A 21,709-nucleotide genomic window follows, 5' to 3' on the forward strand; every position below is an offset into this window, starting at 1 on the left:
ACCAAAAGAAATATTCACATAACGGAAGTTTTTCAAACTGTCTTCCTTCCAATCCTGTGCCCACCTCTAAGGCTATCACTTAATTCTGACTTTTCTCACTCGTTTGGTTGCTGGTGGACAGACCATCCTTAATTCTCGTCATGTAAACAACATAATCTGTAATAAAGAATTTTCCTTCTCTAACACTATTCTGCCGATCACACCTCTTTTGTACTTTTCTTGTCTTTTGTGTGTTTTTTTCAATTTCCAACCAGTCACAACACAACTGTCCAGGCCCAGTAGTCAAGCTGGACTCTACAGCATTACCTTCCCTTTAAGAGAAACACATAATCATATCTCCGTGGCACTGCGTGAGTGTGGTCCGGCCCCGTGCCACCAATGGTAGTGATGTGTCTGTTACAAGGAGCGGTGGTAGGTATGTAAATAAAGAATGTTAGGATGCTGGTTAATAGTTTTATAAGGAGAGCTGGTGTTGTTAAAGCCAGTGGGATGTCCTGTTTTACTGTTGTCAAGGTTAAAACCTGTTCCTAATGCATCTGAATCTGCCATTGTACTTTCGCATAGTTACTGATAACGGGGATCCCTGTGGCCAGTATTGATGGCGACCATCTACCTTACCTTCGAATCTGCTTCAGGATGTAATCTCTGGAGATGTACTTTATATTTTCATCAACAACTGAGCGTACTCCCTCCTCTTCGGTCAGCTGCTTCTCCAGCCATTCCACCAAATCTTTGTTGTTGTCCCACAGGTACGCCTGAAAAGAGAACAGAGAAATGGGATTTCAGGTAATCGGAATATCCATCTTCATACAAAAACACAGACTGTCCTAAAGGAATAGAAAGTAGGTGCTTCCTATTCAATGCAATAACACACTGAGCATCAGGAAGTCACTGTGCCAAAGAGGAGAGAGAGGTAGGGGTACTTAAAATACCGACTACCTAAAATTAAAATTAAAATAGGATAAGGAACGAAGGGTATATCTTTCTAGAACTATGTTTAAATTAATTGTCAGGAAATTGTTTTATCAGTGGACCACAATTATATTATGTATTTTGACCAAATACCACATATTGTACTACAACAGAATAACTTAATTCAAACCATGGAGCACTGGGACTTGTTCCCTACTACTGAGGGCGATGTCTGTGAAGCAATAACAGATTTTGACACTATAACAACAAATGTAATCTTTTTAAAAAATCACTTGGACAGATTCGATGCATCCTTCAGCCCATCCATAATCCATTCACATTCGCAAATACTGAAACGCAGAAACCTACAAAACCATATAAAATAGAACTCATGCCTTAAGTGTGCTTCTGATGGCCGCCTGAAGGTCACTCTAGGTCACAGAGAGTAGAGGATGTAAAGTTTGAACCGTAAAACTCGTCTCAGCATTTAGGCACTCATATTCCACATACGGTTAGGTTTTGTGGTCAAGCACTAGGGTAGCTCTGGGCATAGGATATTGTGAGCACATTTAAACAAGGACGTGAATACGTGAATTTGGATCATGAACTGCGAGTAATTGTCATATGGCCTGCAGTATAATGCAACACGTTAAAAATAATATTTAACTACAGCAGCCAATCAGACCCTCATGTTAGGGCTGTTGTCAAAGAGAAACCCAGGGTCATGGACTTCAGCCTCAGATTAAAAAGATGGTGCTCACCAATTCTTAGCAATTATATTCAAAATAGATGGTGAATCAATGCCCTTTGATGACTCAGAGGTCTTGTTTCAACAAATACCTTCCGAGAGTCTTCGGCCAGTGCAAAAAGGCTTCAGTCCCAAGATATACCAGGGGTGGTGGTCCATGGGTTGAACTACAGTAAGACACTAGTCACCACTGAGAGATTACTTACAGTGCCAGGGTTTTGAAGTAAAGAGTAGACTATTCGAGTGAAAATAGGCAAGACACATGGGGAAGAGGCAGAGAAGAGGGAAGAAGGGGTGTAGAGATAGAAGTGGGAGAAGGAAGAGGAGGAGGATAAAGGATACAAATATGCCTGTAGATGATTGCGACAAGGGTGTGTCTCCCCACCAAGAGTCCTTGAGTACACCCTTCCCCTCGGTCCCCTAGAAGCACAGCAGATGGGGTCGGGCTAAGAAGATCAAGCGTGTTGTGACCGCTTAAGTTTACGCAGCAGTGTATGAGCTCCACCACCTCCAAGTCCATCATTTGTTTGTTGGGATAATCTGGCCTGTTTGTTACGGGAGTCGGGTCTGGAGGGAGGATTTGACGACATAATAACGCAGGAGTGTGTTCGACGCCTAATGGCTTTCCCCAGCCCTCTCACCGGCTCTCATTCTCTTTACAAATCATTTAGGAATCGTTTGGTTAATGGTTTCCGGAAAGCCAAGTACCGCCATTAGGACTCATTCATATTTATGCCATTTTGTTTGGGTAATTAAACACAAAGCTCGTCATTTAAAGGAGCACTATCCTTCTCCGTTATCACTAACGAAGTCAAAGTCAGAATGACAATGAGCTTGGAGGGATAACCAACTAGGACACACAGCGCGGGGGCAGCACAGCCCCGCCACTCCCAGGCTGGGGGGACACCCTGGTGATATCTGGCTCAATTCTGCTCGTGGTGTGCATGAAGCCCACAGTGCCGCATAATCCTTGTAGGTGGTTCATAAAGTCTCTTATGTTGACGTTCAAATTCTTTCCCAAGCCTGCCCATATCTTCAGTTTTTCTCCCACAAATTTCCTCTAATTCTATTACTACTAGTATTTCACAAAGGTTTCAGCATGAGGGTTTTCAAGTTAAAATCGGGATTTCCCGCAGCTTTTCAATTATCTCGAGAAAAAATGATTGGCAAAATTCATACAGTTTCACAGTAATGTGGAAAATAATTTTAGAGTTAACTCAGGAAAATGGCAGATCAATTTTCAGTACTAATTAGCATCCATGACAAAATACGTCCAATTTGAGTTGAAAACTAGGCAACAGCGCAGAAGTAGGAAAAGATGGAAGCTCAGTGAACTAACGATGGGCCAATATTGAGGATCTATACAAGACTTCATATGCCTGATAAAATCTTTACACACATCGGGCCAGATTTATGAAGTGGCGCTGTACTGAATGCAACGTCACTTTCCCTGCGCCCCTTAGCAGCCCCCTACCGCCACCATGTGTGCTTCTTATTTAAAATATGGAGCACCATGGCGCAGGGTGGGGGGCAATAGCGTCATTTTTCATGACGCTATTGATGTACTCTTCAGGAGTAGCGCCAAAATATTGCAGAGTACCAAGGTCTTCATTCTAAAGAATGGAAGCCCCTTTTAATGCCTGCTCTGGAGCAGGCGTTAAAAGTGCCGTAAAAAATGGCACAAGGAAATCTCATTGATTTCCTTACGACATTTTTCCGGCTCCCTTAACGGGCGAACGCCCCCTTTGGATACATTATGCCTGGCACAGGCATAATGTAGCTCAAAGGGTTACAGAGTGGCGCAATGCATGCATTGCGCCAATCTGTAAATACGGCGTGGGGATTTCGGCCTCGTTGGGCCACATTAACATCAAAAATAATGACACTAGTGTGGCGCGAGGTGGAGCTAGGGGACTATAAATATCCCCTTTCGTTTCGTCACTACAAGTTACCCAAAGGTACTGATCAGTTAACAGTGCTAGACATTGGAAAAATGCACTCAGGGAATTTGCCATCCTGATGTTGTCTAAGTGATATTCGTTGCGGGTTAATAAGCCTATTAACAACTTATGAAGTCACTCCAGGAGTCCATCATGTCATGGCTATATCACAACCAGTGCACCCCAAAATGACTGCTAGACTTTTAATGTTGCTTTCTGTGACATATCTAGCATCAGAAGGTACCATTATTCCTCACCAAGAATGCTGTGTAGCAGCCACGTCCAGCACTTATCAGCACACTTCCTGTAGCTTTAAAGACACTGTAGAAACAATTTTCTGCAAGACCATCACACTTTTAATCGCATTCTACTACTGCTTCACTGAAGAACTGTTATATTTTAATGGGCCAGAAACCCACATCTTTATGCACAACTGTGATACTTTAATTGAGACAGTACAAGCACTTTTCCGCAGGGAGCAGAATTTTAGGAATTAAGAAATTACGGTCCTTTTTTTACTACCTGCAGTGATCAAACAAGTTCAAATAACACCAATGCTTAAATATTATATGCACTATTAAGAATGAGAGGAGAAACAACATGCACAGCAGACAGGCTGTTTTTAAAACCAAAGAACAAGTTACTTACCTTCGGTAACGCATTATCTGGTAGAGACTATATCTAACTACATATTTCTTACCTTTAACTTTTCCAGGCGTCAGGCTGGATATGCAAGCTTTTGCTTGAGCAATACCCTTGTGAGTGCCGTTGGGTGGCTCTGTTCAGCATGGCGTTGTTGGCGCCAGATGTGACGGTGCAGTCACCTATATAGGTGCCACCCAGACCCGCGGATATTCAGTTACTTTCTTCACTGACTTTCCATGCCAGGAGCACAGAGCGGTGAAGCAAACTTGCAACTAAACATATGTCAAATTTAGGGCCCTGAAAAGGGATCTCCCTGACCTTAGCAGATGAGTCTGCAGAGTGGGGAGGCATAGGTGGGTGTAAAGAATCTGCAGCTAGATATAGTCTCTACCAGATAATGTATTACCAAAGGTAAGCAACTTGTTTATCTGACAGAGACTTCTAGCTGCAAATTCCTTACCCATGAATAGATATCCAAGTCATATCATCCTGACTGTGGACTGCGGACACATTTTCTAAACTAGAAAGACATACAGGACCGAAAAAGCTAAATGCCCGTCCCAGCAGATCTGACTGTCCAAGCAGTAGTGTTTGGCAAACATGTGCAGGGACACCCACGTTGCTGTCTGACAGAAGTCCAGGACTGGGACTCTACGAGCTAACGTTGTGGTCACAGCTTTTCCTCTGGAAGAATGGGCTTGTAAGTCCTCAGGGGGCTGCTTTTTAGCCAGAGCGTAGCAGATTTATATACAGAGACCCACCCAGCGCAAAATGGTTAGTTTCTGTATTGCCCAGCCTTTTTTGCTCCCACATATCCCACAAAGAGTCGGTCGTCCACCCGTAACACTTTGGTGCAGTCAACACTCTTAGAACAACAACACTCTTTTTGGGTCCAGCCAGTACAGTCGCTCCTCTTCCTTAGAGGGATGCGGGGGAGCAAATAAGGTGGGCAGGGTGACGGTCTGTCCCAAATGAAATGGGGTCACCACCTTTGGGATGAAAGAGGCATAGGTGCAAAGCACCACTTTATCAGCGAACACTATGAGCTATTGAGGCTTGAATGACAGGGCAGGTGTTATGGCCACGAGAAGGCTGTTTTGATGGTGAGCAGCCTGAGGGGGCAGTTGTGAAGTGGCTCAAACAGAGCACACATGAGGTATGTGAGACCCTGGTTCAGGTCCCGCCGAGGCATAATGAAGGATGAAGAAGGGAAACAAATGTACAAACCCTTTTAGAAACCTATTTACAATAGGGAACTTGAGCAAAGAGGGTTAGTCAGGCAGCTGTAGAAAAGCGGATAAAGCAGAGAGAGAGCCCTTAAAAGTGCCCAGAGCAGAGCCCTGCTGAGCAAGAGACAGAATGAAAAGAAGAACATCAGAGAGAGAAGAAGAAAAGGGATCTAAAGACTTATCTATACAATATTTTACAAATCATTGCCAACAGCAGGCGTATACCACTTTTGTGGAGGAACGCCTAGCTGCTAAAGCAACATAACAGACTTTGGGAGGAAGGCTAAAGGGTGTCAACTGTCGCCCCTCAAACTCCACGCATGAAGGTGCAGAGTTGACAGGTTCGGGGGGAGAACTCTCCCCTACTGCTGCAACAGATGATCCTTCTGAAGGGGCAGAATGATCAGAGGATCGACGCTCATTCTCAGAGGATTGGGATACCAAACTCTCCTTGCCCAGTCAGGAGCCACAAGGATTATTTGGGCCAGGTCATTCTTGATTTTCTTGGGAACTCTGAGTAGGAGTGGGATGGGCGGAAAAGCATACACAGCAGGCCTGAGCTCCTCTCGCAACAAAAAGTATCACAGAGTAATTGCCGCCTTGGAAACCCCAACGCACAATACTGCTGACATGGCGTGTTCACCGGAGGCGAATAGATCTAACCAAGGATCTCCCCACTCCTGGAATAGTCCTTGCGCCACCTCCAAGTGGAGAAACCACTGGTGATCCGCTAGGCATCGACGGTTGAGTTCATTCACTTTGGCGTTCAGAGAACCTGCCAGGTGTTGAACCACCAGGGTTATGCCCTGCTGTTCCAGCCCTGTCCAGAGACGCAGGGCCTCTTGACAAGTGGTCCATGACCCCAACCTGCCCTGCTTGTTGCAGTACCACATAACAGTGGTGTTGTTCGTGAACACCTGCACTAACTTCCCCTTGACAGACAAAAGAAATACTTTCAGTGCTAGTCGGACCGCCCAGAGCTTCAACAGGTTGATATGGAGCCCAGATTCTGCCGGATACCAGAGTCCTCTGATCTCCACCTCTCCCAGAAGGGAGTATCTGTCACTACTATGAGGTCTGGTTGGGGAAGGTAGAGGAGTCTGCCTTTGACCCCAGTTCCCTCCGAGATCTGAGCCATGTTTGAGAGATTTCCCTGTTGCTGCTCCCACTGGAACTTCAGGTCCCACTGCAGAGCCTGCATATGCCATCTGGCATGATTTACCAGCAGGATGTAGGAGGTCATGAGGCCCAGCAGCCTCAGAGTCAGTCTCACTGAAACCCAGGGTAGAGGCCGAAACATTGGTATCATAACCTGAATATCCTACACTCGCTGGATAAGCCGGAAACTGCACTGTGTCCAGAACAGCTCCTATGAAAGAGAGCGGCTGTGACGGAGTTAGGTGTGACTTTGGTGCGTTTATAGTGAACCCCACCGAATGCAGAGGGTTCACTGTAGTCTGGAGGTGGCCAGCCTGGGTGAGCCCACCTTCAATAGCCTGACGCCCAGGCAGGGAAAGACTGAAACCCCTGGCCTGAGCAGATGAGCTGCAAGCACTGCTATGACCTTGATGAACACCCGAAGGACACTGGTAAGGACAAATGGCAGCACAGCGAATTAAAAAGTGCTGGTGGCCTACCTTGAACCGCATGTAACTGGCTATGTGCACGCACAGTGGGAATATGAAAATACGCATCCTTTAAGTCCAGAGCTACCAACCAGTCTTCTAGGTCTATGACAGACAAGACCTGAGCCAACATAAGCATCCTGATCTTCTCCTTCTTGAGGAAGAGATTTACGATCCGTAGGTCTACAACAGGGTGAAGACCTTTGTTCCTTCTGAGAATCAGAAAGTAGCAGGAATAATAACTGACTACTTCTGCTATCAGGACCCTTTCTATGGCTCCCTTGGCCAAGAGAGCCGTAACTTCCTCCCAGAGCAGAGACATATAATCCTCCACCAGCTGTTCGAATGCTGATGGTACTAGGGGAGGAAAGGATTGGAAATGCAGGGCACAGCCCTTTCAAATGATCTGCAGTAACCAGGCGCCCAATGTAATGGACTGCCAGTGGAGGAGATGATGTTGAATTCTCCCTCCAACTGGGCAAGCATGGTCCTGCAAAACCAAGCTAGGAGGGTTTTGAGGGTGCAGCTGCCGGGGGCTCGGTGGCAGAAGACTTATGGCTTCCAGACCCCCTAGGTCAGAAGACACCACGCCCACATCCTCGCATAGCTTGGGTAGCTTGTGAAGAATGGTGGCTGGCACGGTGGTACGCCTTTTCCATGGCACTAAAGACAGACAGTGGATGAGGGGTTGCTGAGAGGCCCAAGGACTTGGTCATACCCCAAGAGTCCTTAAAACGTCCTAGTGCTGAGTCTGCCTTCTCGCCAAACAAGTGAGTCCCGCCGAAGGGCATGTCCATAAGGTTTGTTTGGAGAGCCCCCAAAAAGCTAGATGTTCTAAGCCAGGTGTGGCACCATAAGGCAACCATCGACAACATTGCTCAGCTCAGCGAGTCAGTTATATCCAGGCCACACCGAATGGTGAACTTTGCTGCGTCTCTCCCATCTTTCATAACTTGGGAAATGATGGCCAGGGCCTCCTCTGGGACCTGTGGCAGCACTTGCACAACCATATCCCATAAGGTGTGCGGGAAACGGCCCAATAAGCATGAGGTGTTCACTGACCTCAATGCCAGGCTGGTGGAAGAAAACATCTTCTTCCCAAGCTGGCCTAGCCTCTTGGATCCCCTGTCTGGGGAGGTGGAAGGTACAGCGCCATGGGAATTTGAGGCGTGGACTACCAAGCTCTCAGGGGTGAGGTGTTGGCTGACAAAAATAAGGTCGCCTGGTGCAGGGTGATGGTGGTGGGCAATCGTTCTATTTACAGGAGTCCCTGTACTGGTCTTGGACAAAGTTCCCAGCAGGAGGTCCATAAGTGCATCATTAAAGGGCAAAAGGGGTTCGGAAGTGGAAGCCCAGGTTGAAGCACTTCAATCAAGATGTTTGTCTTGACAGCCACAGAGGGCAGTTCGAGGGCCTCAGCTGCCCTAATCACCACCACTGCATAAGAAGCTCCCTCCTCCATAGCCACAATGGGGAGAGGGAGCAAGCCAGTATCTGGAGAAGTGTCCAGTCCACTGGTCTCTCCTCGATCCTCATACCAGTCCATAGTCCTTTCCAACTGGTGGGTCTAAAGGGCCCGGTGACCCCTCCCACTATTCTGCCATGCATGGCTGCTGAAAATAAGGCTCAGGCAACGATCTGGCACCTGTGGGCGCCGTCGGTGGCGGAATCGGAGCTGCGCAATGCCGTTCCGGATCATCAGAATAGGGCTGGTGCGCTAGTGGCACTGGGAGCATCGCCATTGTGATGGACACCTGAGAAGTTCACTTGGGTACAAGCGGCCCTGGTCTGGATCTGGAATCAGATCCGTGAGACCCCATCGGAGCAGAGCTTAAGCCGTGGAACCTGATGAGGACTCCTTCAACCCTGCGGGTCCTGAAGGCACTACGGAGGAGTCGGCCCACTGAATTAAGTGGTGATGGCTCGTAAAAGTCCTTGACCTGATCGTGGATCATTCCAGCACTGGAAAATGGAGGAAGGCTCAGTCAGACCTGGCATTGATTCTGCAGAACTGTGCCTGGAGTGCCAATGTTTCGAACTTGTTGCGTCGGCCAACGGAAGAGGCAAAGTCGAAGTCCGTTTACACTTCTTCTCATTCTTGTGCCTCTTTCCCGAGTGTCCTGAGGACCTCGAATGGGCAGAAGAGGACTTGGGGCTCCTGGAGTGGTCCTGTGACCTTCTCCTCGACTGGGACTGTTACCTCATAGGAGTCTCACCAGATGGCGTCGACTGCCGGGCCGCAAGCAGCTTTAGGGATTGTTCCCGCAAAGCCTTCAATCCCATGGCCCGGAATTCCCAGCACGACTTGGAGTCAGGGTTGCGCTCTAGACACCATTGGCAGACTAGGTGAGGATCTGTAACCGACATGGCGTGGTGACTGGTGCCACGCGGCTTAATCTCTACCCTCCTAGATGTCATCTTGGCACTCTAACAAAAAATCTTCAAGAAAACATCGAAAAAAGCATGTAAAAAAATGACAGTGGTAGCTCTCTCTGAATTTGAGCTAACTGGTGCAGAAAGAAAAGATGTGATGTCCACGCGTCTGGGTGCTACCTATATAGGAGACCGCGACCTCACATTCGGCGCCAATGACGTCACAGGGGACCAAATGGAGCCACCCGACGGTGTGCATAGGGGTACTGCTCAAGCAAAAGTTTCTGGATCCTTACTGACGCCTGGGAAATTCAAAGGTAGAGAATCTCCAGCTAGTAGTCTCTATCAGATCCCATGTTTTCATAGTTAATATTCTTTCTCTGGAATATCAGAATACAAAAAACGATATTTTGATGAAATTATTTTAAATCTATCCTAGTAATGCTTTAAATGCCCCAGACCCCACCCTTAGTTGTTGTATGTGGCAGTGTCCCAGGCAGTCCCGTAGATCACGTTATTATATGTCTATGGTGAGAATATATGTGAAAGAGAATAATCAGTATTTCTCCATGACAAAGGACCTGGTTGCTTGATGCTGCCTGACCTTTGGTCTAAGTCCGAGTGTGGGTGCAGAGCCCCAATCAATCTTCCTTACAATACATGCAGAGGCTGCAGAAGGCTTGACATCGTGGAGAGCTGAATTGTGTTCCGAGACTATAAACAGACTAGGACAGCCCTGGCTTCATCTGGTGCTGGAATGGACATATATCGCTGGTAGAGGATTACTGGTTGAACGATATCCTGGGCCAATGCTAGCGTTGCCTTTTATGCTGAAATAGAGAATTAAATGGCACACAATGGTGTCTGGCCCGTTCATTTATTTACCAAATGTTTGTTTCTACCATTTCCCGGCAGGCTGTATGTATATATGCCTTTGTCACAGAAAAACCTGGTGCGTTCAAAAGCAACTCTTTAATTAAAGGAAAATCACAATTGTTTGTGCTATTTTTTTAGTAATAAAAGTTCATCCTGGGTGACCACACCAGGACTATAAGTTTTTTTTAGTCTAGTAACAGAGATGTTTTATCACTCTTTGAGAGTGCTCCGTGCTGCCTCGGCCTTCAGTACGGTAACCATGAGCAATGAAGTGGCCACCTGATCTCATCAGTATCTTAGAATACTGCGTTACAGGAAGTGACTTGTTCCTGCAGCAAGGCACTTTTAAAGCGACTTTCTGCATCTACAGATATGGACCTGGCCAACTCACCTCCTCATTGGTGCTCTTAAAAATAAGTTTAAATCTGCCCAGAGTCATAAGAAGGCTGAACCCCGAACTCATTTACGCATGCTCTGAGGGGCTGCCAAGCACCATTAAATCTATCTCTCCGAACCAGAAGCCAATGTGAACTAGTCAACGATTACTGCAAAAAACATGCTCAAAAAACAGGGCACTCTATTCACAGGTAGAGAAATGGCTACTAGGCTAAACTTCTTGATTATGTATGACAAGCATAGATGTAGCCAGGTGCATGCATCACTGAGGGACAGGCACAGATAGCAAGTTCCACCATTGCTGATGTTTGCAACCATTAGCATAGTGACGCTAACCATGGAGACATCCCTAAGGTCAAATGGCAACTGATTTCACTTTTGTTAGCCCTGTGATTTAGGGAAAATAGAAACCCTGGAGCGTGGATATAGCCTCTAATGGAATATTAATTTCTTAGTGATGATGGATGCTCAGTTTTGCAATTTCTTATACAACACGTTACATGGGAGTCAAAGCCTCAGGCGGAGTCTTTAGTACATCATGTACATTTGGTGCTGAAGCTACACACTAACCACCTCTGCGCTGCTAAAAAGCAATAAAGGCCAAACAAAACATTTTGCATTGGGAAAGAATTGAGTGAAATCTGAGGGTGACGTGTGTCTGTAAACAACAGCCGACTGTGTTTTACAACATGTGAAAAACCTTTTAGAAATAGTTACCTAATCTGAGAAGGATGAATTGCTGAGCTGTAACAAGATGCCAGGGTGCTACTTTAGATGGTGGGTGATTTATTCATATTCATTCACTATTCAACAATATAAAACCACTGTTGCATCACTGCTCCAATAATCAAAACGTCCTTTAGAGTTTTCAAATCACCTGCTCGTTACTGTGAAACGAAATACATGGTGGGAGCTATAGTCCTAATTGGAGAACACAGAGGCTTCCCGCTAATTGGAGTCCTTGCTGGTTCAATGTCGGTCTATGGCGTGCGCCTCCAACTGCGGAGCCGCACATCATCCTGTAAATGGTGAGCGTGGGCTTCTGTCCCCCAGATGGGGCCCAACACTTTAGGGTAGGACATCATCGCCAGCCTCAATAGGAGTTCTCTGTACATCACGAGGCCGGTGCTGGGTTACTTCGGACGGAGTCTTTATCCATCATGGCAGACTAGAACTCTGCAAGGAGACAAACCTTTTGGGGGGAAATCGTTCTTCATTTCACCATCAAGGGACCAGTGATGAGTGCCGGCTGAACTTCTTGCCGACATGCATGTCTTGTGTTTGTTTAGCTGACTTACTCAAAAACAAAAAAACACGGGGCAATTAAACTCTTAATTTCTGGGCACTGTCGCTGACTGCTAGACCCTGACTGCCAGGAGAGGCAGTGTGACACATGCACAGGTAATGACTTGGTAGAGTTATTTATAAAATTAGCCTTTTCCAAAGCACTGGCAGCTCTGTGATGTTTCTTCACCTTTTGAGCCAATGGCGAAGAGGAGAGGGATTAAAAAGATTGGTTGTGAATTACATTGAACAGTTTTAGATAACAAACGATATAATATATATGTTGCTGGCATCGTGACTATCTTCATAACCAGCACCTGTGAAATCTTTAGATTTTCCTAAAGGCCAGTTCACTTATGTAAACTTATATTTAAATTCCAAAAATATTTGACTGTGGCATGTATACCTCGTGTAACGCTATGTAGTAGTCGACTGGGCAGTGTAAAGAACTCTGTGAGTGTGATAAAACTAAACCTACCACAATATACACATAACCGACCACGCCTGTCACAAGGACATCGTGTTATGCTCCTCTCTAAGGCTGCCGAGGCTAAACTGAAACAAGAAAACACACACACACAGAAAGAGTCCTGGCTCCCTCAGCCCTGTGTTTAATTTGTGGCCATATAAGACATTCTGGGGTGGGAGAAGGTATGCGGGCGGACTGCGTGTGGCAATGTATGTGCTGTGTACAGGTGAATAAATTGCATGAGTGGATAGGGCAGGAAGGGAAGGATGATGCTGCCAATTAATGGGTGAAGAGGAGGAGGGGTAAAAGATGCAATAGAATGGGTGGGAAAATCATTCAGTGTGTGGAGATGGGGTGAATGTGGAAAGACGTGAAAATGTGGATCGGTGAGCAAGAGTGTGGAGCGGAAGGTGACAGAGCGGAGGAGGAGGTGAGTATTTGTACAGGGGTGAGAGAGTGGAGATCATTAGAGTGTGAATGAGGTGCCTGGGAATACGGGTGAATGTGGATGGGAATTAGTGTGGATGGGGTGTGAAATGTGGTTAGAAGGATGGAAAGTGTATAGACTGAATGAGAGAACAGAGTGGGTGATGGAACGAGACTGTGGGTACGAAAAGGGATAGACAGGAGAGTGGATGGTGCATGACTGCCAACAGAGAGACAGACTTCATAGGAGGCAAGAAATTGGATAAGGAATTCGGTGGGAGTGAGAGGGACGCGGGTTCGAGAGTAGGTGACGCATGGGTTGGACTTTCGAATTATGCAACTGAATGTAAAAAAGAGTGATAAGTAACTTACTTCTGATATAGACAATGATTTCTTTCGTGATCCACTTATCTGAAATTGGTGACTCTGAAAACTTCAATTGAATTCGAAGATGCTGGGCTTTGAAGCTTTTGGCTTGTGCGTTAAAAAGGCAATTTTATGTCCTGGTTGGCCTTTCTAGACTTGGAAAGAGTCTGCTGCAGATCATGAGTATGGTGTATATAATACTCAAAGTACGGCCCGCCGGACTCATGCGGCCCCACTGACCTTTACATAGGCCCCTGGGGCAACAGGAGCACCGAGCAGCTGACTCCGCACTAACAAGAATATTAAACACACACACAATGTTTATTTCAAACTTAATTGGTGTTAAAGAAAGGAAGTAACTATGGACTCCTTCACTTCATTTTAGAAACGCTTTCCTTTTTAAAGACATCTTGCAGCATAAGTGTAAAACTAAGACAGTCTCTTCAAAATTAAAAAGGTGTATTTAATTAACATGCAGAACCTTTTCGCCTTAATACAATTTATTTTATCAGCGCATTGAGATGTATTAATTTATAGATGATAGTTTTCAAACATAAATTTGGAAACATAAAATTGGAAAACATTAATTATTCCCCTTACGCTGAGAACACCACCGATAGTAAATTAAAGAGGCAAGTCACTTGGTATGTGCACTTTACGGGTGGCCTGGGTTCCTATCATACATAAACAACATTATAGTTTATTAAATCAGACGCAGAATCAGGTTTTGTGCAGCACACACCATGAATCATGTATTTTGAGGTCATCTTAAAGGTGATAATGCAGAAAAAGGAGGGAAAGTGACACTAAACAATTGCCTAGGATCACACAATTTGGAAAAGTGGGTATGCCGGGATTAATTCCAGGTTTTCTGGTTGCCCATTGTTTATTTCAGCCACTAGATGTATATTCTTTGCTTCCCCTACACCTACCTTGCCACCAATCCCCCTAGTCACCCCACACTACTGCCACTGCCGTGGCATCAATGCGACCCAAGGCACGTCACAGACCAAACTTTTTGGCCCCTGGGAAAATGTTTGCGAGTACCCATGGTGTATTATATCCTCAGATAGTCTCAAGTACCTTCTGAGCACAGGGTATTACAGCAACTGATGGCGTCTTATGCCCATCACAGAGTTTGGCATTTTGACTTCATATGGACCCTGATGTACATCACAATGATGGCCAATGGTAACTTTATTGATAGCCCCATAAACAACATACAAGGGACCTGCTGAAGTATTGTGCTCCCATCACAGGTTGCGAGTTGCAGCCTCAGATGGAGCATTATAAACACCACAAATTAGGTACTATACCGTGGATAAAGTATAGTGCACTTCATAGGTGTTGAGTGTTGTAGCCTTTGATAGAATACTGTGTTCATCATCACTGTTGTGTCATGTACATCACAAGTGTTATAGCACATACCAGTGTTTAGTGTTTTCCCTCAAATAGAGGAGTGTGTACATCATAGGTGTTGGATGTTGTGGCCTCTGACGAAGGTTAATGTACATAAGAGATGTTGGGTGTTTTGTTGCAGCCTTAGAGGTAGTATTGTATACATAAGAGTTGTTGTTGGTTGTGATGAAGTACTGTGTATATAAGAGGTGTTGTAGGCTCTGAGGGAGAATTGTGTACATCATAGGTGTTGGGTGGTGTAGCCTCCGATGGAGTATTGTGTAAATAAGAGGTACTGTAGGCTCAGATGGCGTATGAAGTACAAAAGAGATGTTGTAGCTCCTATGGAGTATTGTGTACATCACAGGTGTTGGTTGCTGTAGCCTTCAATGGAGTATCATGTATATCACAGGTGTTGTGTGGTGTAGCCTCCGATGGAGTATTGTGTAAATAAGAGGTGCTGTAGGCTCAGATGGCGTATTGAGTACAAAAGAGATGCTGTAGCTCTTATGGAGTATTGTGTACATCACAGGTGTTGGTTGAGGTAGCCTCCGATGGAGTATCATGTACATCATAGGTGGTGCTAGCTCTGATAGAGTATCATGTACATAAGAGGTGGTGTAGGCTATGATGGCATATTATTATGTACATACAAGATGGTGTTTTGCACCCTCGGATGGAACGTCATGTGCATAAGAGGTGCAGTAGTCTCTGGTGGAGTAGTGTGTACATAAGAGGCATAGTTGGCTCAGCTGGAACATTGTCTACATCAAAGATGTTGAAGCCTCTGCTAGAGCATCGTGTACATTCCGTGTGTAGTCTCCAACTGGAGGACCATGCACATTATAGGAGTTGGATATTGTAACCTCATTCACAGTCTTGCGCTTTGTCCTTGAGAGCAGCAAGCCTTAAAGGTTGTTCAAAGAAATAGGTATTCAGCTTTCACCTATGTGACGGTAGGCATGCAGCAGCTCTGACGGGTGGTGCGCACAGGTTCTCCCACCAAATGACACCACTGTCTCTAAGTGATCAGCCAAAATGGCGGATTTCCTTGTAGCTGGCATTAAACCGACTCCTACCTGCTGATCCATCCCTTACAGCCCTGGTGCCCCCCGAGATACGCAGCGGGAAGTAATGTATCAATTACATCTGCATGCTTGCTTATGTACCGCCAAACGAAGCATGTCACTTTCTGTTCTGAAAGAGCGCCTTCCTTGAAGCCATCAAAGAGATTGCCAAGATTAGCAAATCTTCTGCGTGCACCGAGAATCACAAAAGATAATTGTTCACAGCAAAGATTTGCATTTGATGAAAAGCAATTTTCCTAGAGGCGGGGGACATTCCAGAGCTTCTCCTGGGGGGCGTCCACAACAAAATCCCTGATGTAGGAGCTGTCTGCATGGCAGCGTTCCAAGGCCTTTGATATGCATGGGAAAACACTGACGGAATGGAATAGCATGCCAATATTAACTCATACATAGATTAATAAGTGATCATTGCTCCCTCCCCCGACACACTCCATGCCTCACATACACAGATAGAGCGAAGTTGCAAAACTGATTTCAAAGCCAGTATGATGGAGGATGGTCACCGCCTATTTTACCTAGATTATTCAGCCAAGAATGTAGATTTCCAGTAGCTGAATTCAATGATTAGTGTTTTACGTTCCATCATTTGTAACATGGCTATTTGCGTTGCTGGGTTAATAATAGGCCACAGATACCACACTCTGATCCCCATTGCAGAGGGTTTTCCCCTGTAAGACAGATTTTGTGCCAAATGATTCTTCACAGAGCCTTGGAATGAGGTCGTGAATTTGTTTCATTCTGGGAAAGATGGATGTTGCTAGTAAATCTTGTAGGGACCTGTGGAACCCTTTTATCGCTTTCAGAAACATTTATTGGGCATATTTGCTAATTAGCAATATTAATCTGAAGTAAGGTGGACATGGTGCGTCTACAAGCTCTTGACAATGGAGAGGGATTCTCATGCAGAACCAGAAGGTCCCTCTTCACATGCCCAACCACGCCTATCTGTCCTTCATCCAAGGTCTTCTCTCCTCACTTTTCAAGGCTTCAAGACTTCTGAATGCTTGTCCAAGGGATTCATCATAAGTCACCGGAAACCCAAAACATAAAATTGGGAGGAATATGAAATGGGGTGTTCAGTGTGGATTAGTAGGCATGGGACATTCTCCTGCATGCATAAACTTGGAAACCCTTGGGGGGAGCATTTAATGTTAGAGGAGGGAGACTCTTGTTCTTTGGCTTCAGAGGATACTTGGATATATAGAGGGGAGTTCGCACTTCGACTAGCTGACTGGAAGAGACACTGACTTTAAACACGGGGGGCTAGTACAAGCCACACGGTTTACACTCACAGAAGTTAGGAGGAAGGACGAAAGATCTGGCACTCACAACAACATGGAGCACAATAACAGGGAAAATCGCAACCCGAAGACAATCCTGAGCACACGTGCAAATGTCTTGTGGACTGTTGCAACACCCATCTCTCCTCACAAAGACCGCCCTCACTAGGAAGACCTTCAAACTACTGACTCCATGCTGAAGCTGATGTGCATGGAAGTAAGTGCCAAGAGAAGGCTGCGTCCAGGGATCAATAGCATCAGGCAGCAGATGTGCACAACCAACTGACCTATCTTCCTTGGATTTCTGCATGGTGCCTAATTACCTCCTCTGTAGGGACTCCATTATTAAATGCATTCATTCATTTATACTTGGGGTTTCTATCAAGTTACCGAATGACTACTACAGAGACCTTGAGCAGAGTTACACTGATTGTTGTTTATTATGCTTTACAAATCTGTACTACGGAGAAGAGTGAGATGCGAGAGCCAGAGACACTGCGGCCTGTTAAACACAAAATCAATGCAGCCAGTGAGCTAGCAAGAGGTGGAACCAGTCTAAGCTACCTGGCTTTTAAGTCTGCAACTGTTTGAATGCTGGTATGGGACTCGAGGCTTTATTTTTCCTATTAAAGGGGTGAGCCTATTCTTCTGAAGGCGGTACATGGGGATTTGACTAAATGTAATCTACAGCTGCAAATCAGAGTGGCAGCTCTGTATGGCTATTGTGCTGCAGATTCTGTCATCCCAGTGGTGCCAGATGAGGGAGGTATCAGGTCTCCTAGCAACAAAAAAGTGCCTTATGCCGCTGAACGTGCCACGCAGGGATGGCAGCCAGGTATCTGGCATCCCTCTAGTCTTTTACCATGCAGTTCATATGTGGCAGCCGAGTAGGCTTCTTTTGGTGGGCACTATGCAGGTTTGTGATGGTATTTATAATGCATGGACCCTGTCGTGACAACAGAGGAGCGCGCTACATGCCCGACTCAGAAATAACCATTTAATCGTCACATCATCACACAAAAATAACAACAAACAACAGAAACTAAAGCTCAAGAACAGTATACAAAAGCTGTACTCCAGTGTATTGAGAAACCTGCTCTTGATGCAACTGTGTCCTCAGCTTTACGTTTCTAGACATCCTTTTAGGGGCAAGAGGGAATCGATAGGATTAGGGGGTGCTCACTAAGGAGCAGGGTGAGAAGTGGGAGTCACTGACAATGTCTGTGCACAGCATATCTACAAAAACAAAAAACAGTTTCCACAAGAACAAGGGTGTCATGTGCAAGAGTCTAAGGGGGTCATTTGAACCTTGTCAGCGACTACAACTCGCCACATGCGGAGATCTCCGGCTGCCAGGCGGAGACGTCTATGCCTTCAAAGGAGGCGTTGCCACAGCAGTGTTCTAAAGGCACTGAAAGTTTGCGGACAGCTGCCGTGTTTCCTGTGCCCGCGTAGCATGTCTTTTTGTTTAACAATAACAAACTCCCAAAGCAGGAGTTTCTTTCAGAAAAACAAAAAAGTGCTCTGAAAGTGCTCTCTCACGGCCTGGGACTGTTTTCTTTCTGTTCTGGAACGCCACGCTTTTCCTGTCAGTACGTAACACAAAAAAGGTACATCAGAAGGTTTTACCTACACAGAGCAGACGGCCGGAGGTACTTACATCAGCGGCCCAAACACAGGCTGTCGGAACAAGGTTTCTGCTGGCGGAACCAGCGGGGGCACCGTTGGCGGAAACATGATGGTCGTCTGACTCTAAATGGAGCGGGCACGCTGTCTGTTTGGTTAACAGAGAACTCTGCCACGTTTGTGACAGTGCACCTAGTCCACCAACCTCTACGTGAATTGCTTAGTCCACAAATTATTATTTTCTGACCATAGTCCCTGTGGCGATGTGCATCTTGGACATTTGTAAACCTTGAAGGAGGGACTGAGCGCAAACCATTTTGAATTGCATGATGCCACAGCACAGCTCCAGTGGCCGATGCGTTGGCTGGACATGGTCTGTAACGTGTTGGGTGACTCTACTACTGAGGGCTCGGGCCGAGGCAAACACACTACACAAGGAGTGGGGAACCGGGATAACTAAGGGCCATATGTACGAACACATTTTCCCATAGACACAGAATGGATTAAATCCTTTGATACATCTGGCCCTATATTCTTAACATAGAAACCAAGAACAACATCTGTCTGCCTTGAAGACATTTTCAGGACACCCATGCAGCACCTTGGGCAACACAGCTAACGATGCATGATGTACGCACTTGAAACATAGCTCACACATTACATATCGACAGTATTCACGTCAGTTGATGAGCTGCTCGACGCAAGACCCTTTTGCCGTGATGGCCTTTGTATCCCTTTGCCCATCTTCCTTTGGCTCCAGGGCTCGGTGTAACCCTCTCGTTGCGTGTGTAGTATTTGAGATGCTGAACTCAAGGCTACACCCAATATCACGTTATTGCTGGTTACGCTCCTTGATCTGCATGTAAACTTTTGACAATGACGCACGTGTGACCTCAGTGCCGCTTGCCCCTTTGTTGACGTTTTGCAATCATTGATACAGGTATTTTGCTACGATAATGTGTTGGATTGCAGAGGTGCTTCCTGTTACTCTTCACTCCTTTCATAAAATTATAATTAAAATAAATGTTAAGAAAAATGTAAACCTTGAAGGCCTACAGCAAGGTGAATTACCCAGAAGGTTGTGGGCACAGACACCCGGGGTCACTTTGGGTGTCATGCAGCAAGGACAGGCGGCCACGAGAAGCCTAGCCCTAGAACTGAGTAACACAACCATTATTACCATTATTACCTCCAGTGCCCACGCTGTACGCATGCAGATATCAGACGCCAGGCCACCCATCACACAAAAGGGAGGAAGTGTTGCCAAGGGCCGAATATTGTTCAAATATTGTTTTAAAAGTATTACCTGATCTGCTGTAGGACGCTACACAGTTTAAATAAAGACTCAGAGCGTTGGTCAAAACATGACAAGGCGACTGATTTTCAAGCCAGGAGCTGGGATAACCACGCCTGGCACACCAGCATCCAAGTTCATAGTTTGAAAAATCTGCCAGAGAAGCACAGCTTCTGCTCTGTCTACACAGACAGATTAGGGCAGCGTAACTGAGAACATTCTACAGATTCTGGAGGGAAACTGGAAATGTTTTACCTTTCCAACTGGCCACTTCTCTACAACCGGCATCCCTTGCGTGGGTGTTTTTAAGAAATAAATAATGTACTAACACAACAAAGGAAGAAAAAATCCACTAAGTCGCTCCTGCGTAGGCTTCTGTTCACCAAGGAATCCCTGGGTTTCTAACTTGGGAGAATATTTAATACTGTTATTAATCACTTTTAATCCGTCTGCTTTTAATTAAGAAACAGCATGATGCTTTCCTATCAACGTATGGCAAGGAGGAGATTAATTGTGGCTTAAGATAACTCGCCTTGATTGGTGTAATATATTAGCTAACAAGATGCGCACTTCTAAAGACTCGAGAGCTCTACCTTCGAAAGCCACAGTCCCTCCAGGGGAAACTTTACATTTTTTTTTTCAACTAAAAGTGTGCATGTTTTCTCGAAAAAACATGAAAAACAAGAAACCCGTGGCTGCGCCTGATAACCCCCTCTTTCAAGTCGCTCTTTGTTGACTGCTGACTTACAAATTCACCGAGGTTCAAAGAGAAAGGGACAGACGAAAGAGATAATGGACCTACACATAGGACAACAGACAGAAAAGAAGCATTGGCAAATCCAATCAGTCTGGATTTAAAATGCTAATGCAAGCAGTGCTAGCACACTGAAACGAGCTACACCAGCACGCACAAGAAAGAGACCGCTATTTTTCTAAAGTAGCCTCTCCTGCAGCTCAAAGCAAGGACTAAAATGGAAGATACAACCAACAACATTAGGTAAAAGATAAACACTTCACAAGGTTGGGCAAAGACGTGACTGGCAAGCTCTCAAGTCAACGGGTGAAACAGGATGGCCGCAGAAAGCCAGTGGTTGAAAATGTTAGACCCAAAGCATACTATCTATATTGTAAGCACCTCGTCTATATGACAGCTCAGCTGCAAAACCAAGAGCTACAAAGGCCTCGATCAGCAATGCTGCAGTGAAAAACACAACGCAAGCAATGCAAAGGACAACAGGCCAGGTTATATGCTAGTAGTACAAACGTCAGATTTTTCAACACTCAGATGTATTTACATTTGTGTTAAGATTATTATTTTGTACTATACTATTAATAGAGGTTATGGATGTTGAACCCAGAGGGAATAGGAGTGTGTGAATTAATCATGGAGTAAAAAATACATTTTATAGTTTTACTTATGACATTAGTTGTCAAGGAGGGGTAAAGCATTTCTGGTGTATAGTCTGTGACGTTGCAGCAGGCAGAACCTAAGGTGTCTACATGGGCTTCTTTTTCAGCTGACGATGCCTATGGTGCGATATACTGCTTCTTTATACACTTTCCAATCTACACTGCATGCTCTTAGTCTGTCACATGCAAACAGAGAAGCCGTCCTGCGTCCGCTGCCCGCTCCATGTATTACTTTCACTTTGAAAGAGCACTTTCCGGGTTGAAGCACACTTCAGTGAGTTGTACACCCTGCGGCAGAATAATCCAACTGGAATGGAGCACACA

General features: G+C 45.5%; 1 protein-coding gene across 5 annotated transcripts in view; it reads right to left on the bottom strand.

The window, feature by feature from the left end:
- The window catches only part of ACACA (acetyl-CoA carboxylase alpha), an 895,081-nt gene that overhangs the window by 19,601 nt on the left and 853,771 nt on the right, over window positions 1-21,709 (bottom strand). For all 5 annotated transcript variants that reach the window (XM_069226569.1, XM_069226573.1, XM_069226571.1 and 2 more), the window contains one exon: window positions 619-755. In XM_069226569.1, the coding sequence (XP_069082670.1) occupies window positions 619-755 (137 nt within the window). The remainder of the gene's footprint in view (window positions 1-618; window positions 756-21,709) is intronic.

Source organism: Pleurodeles waltl, chromosome 3_2, assembly GCF_031143425.1.
Source record: "Pleurodeles waltl isolate 20211129_DDA chromosome 3_2, aPleWal1.hap1.20221129, whole genome shotgun sequence".
Classification (NCBI taxonomy): Eukaryota; Metazoa; Chordata; class Amphibia; order Caudata; family Salamandridae; genus Pleurodeles; species Pleurodeles waltl.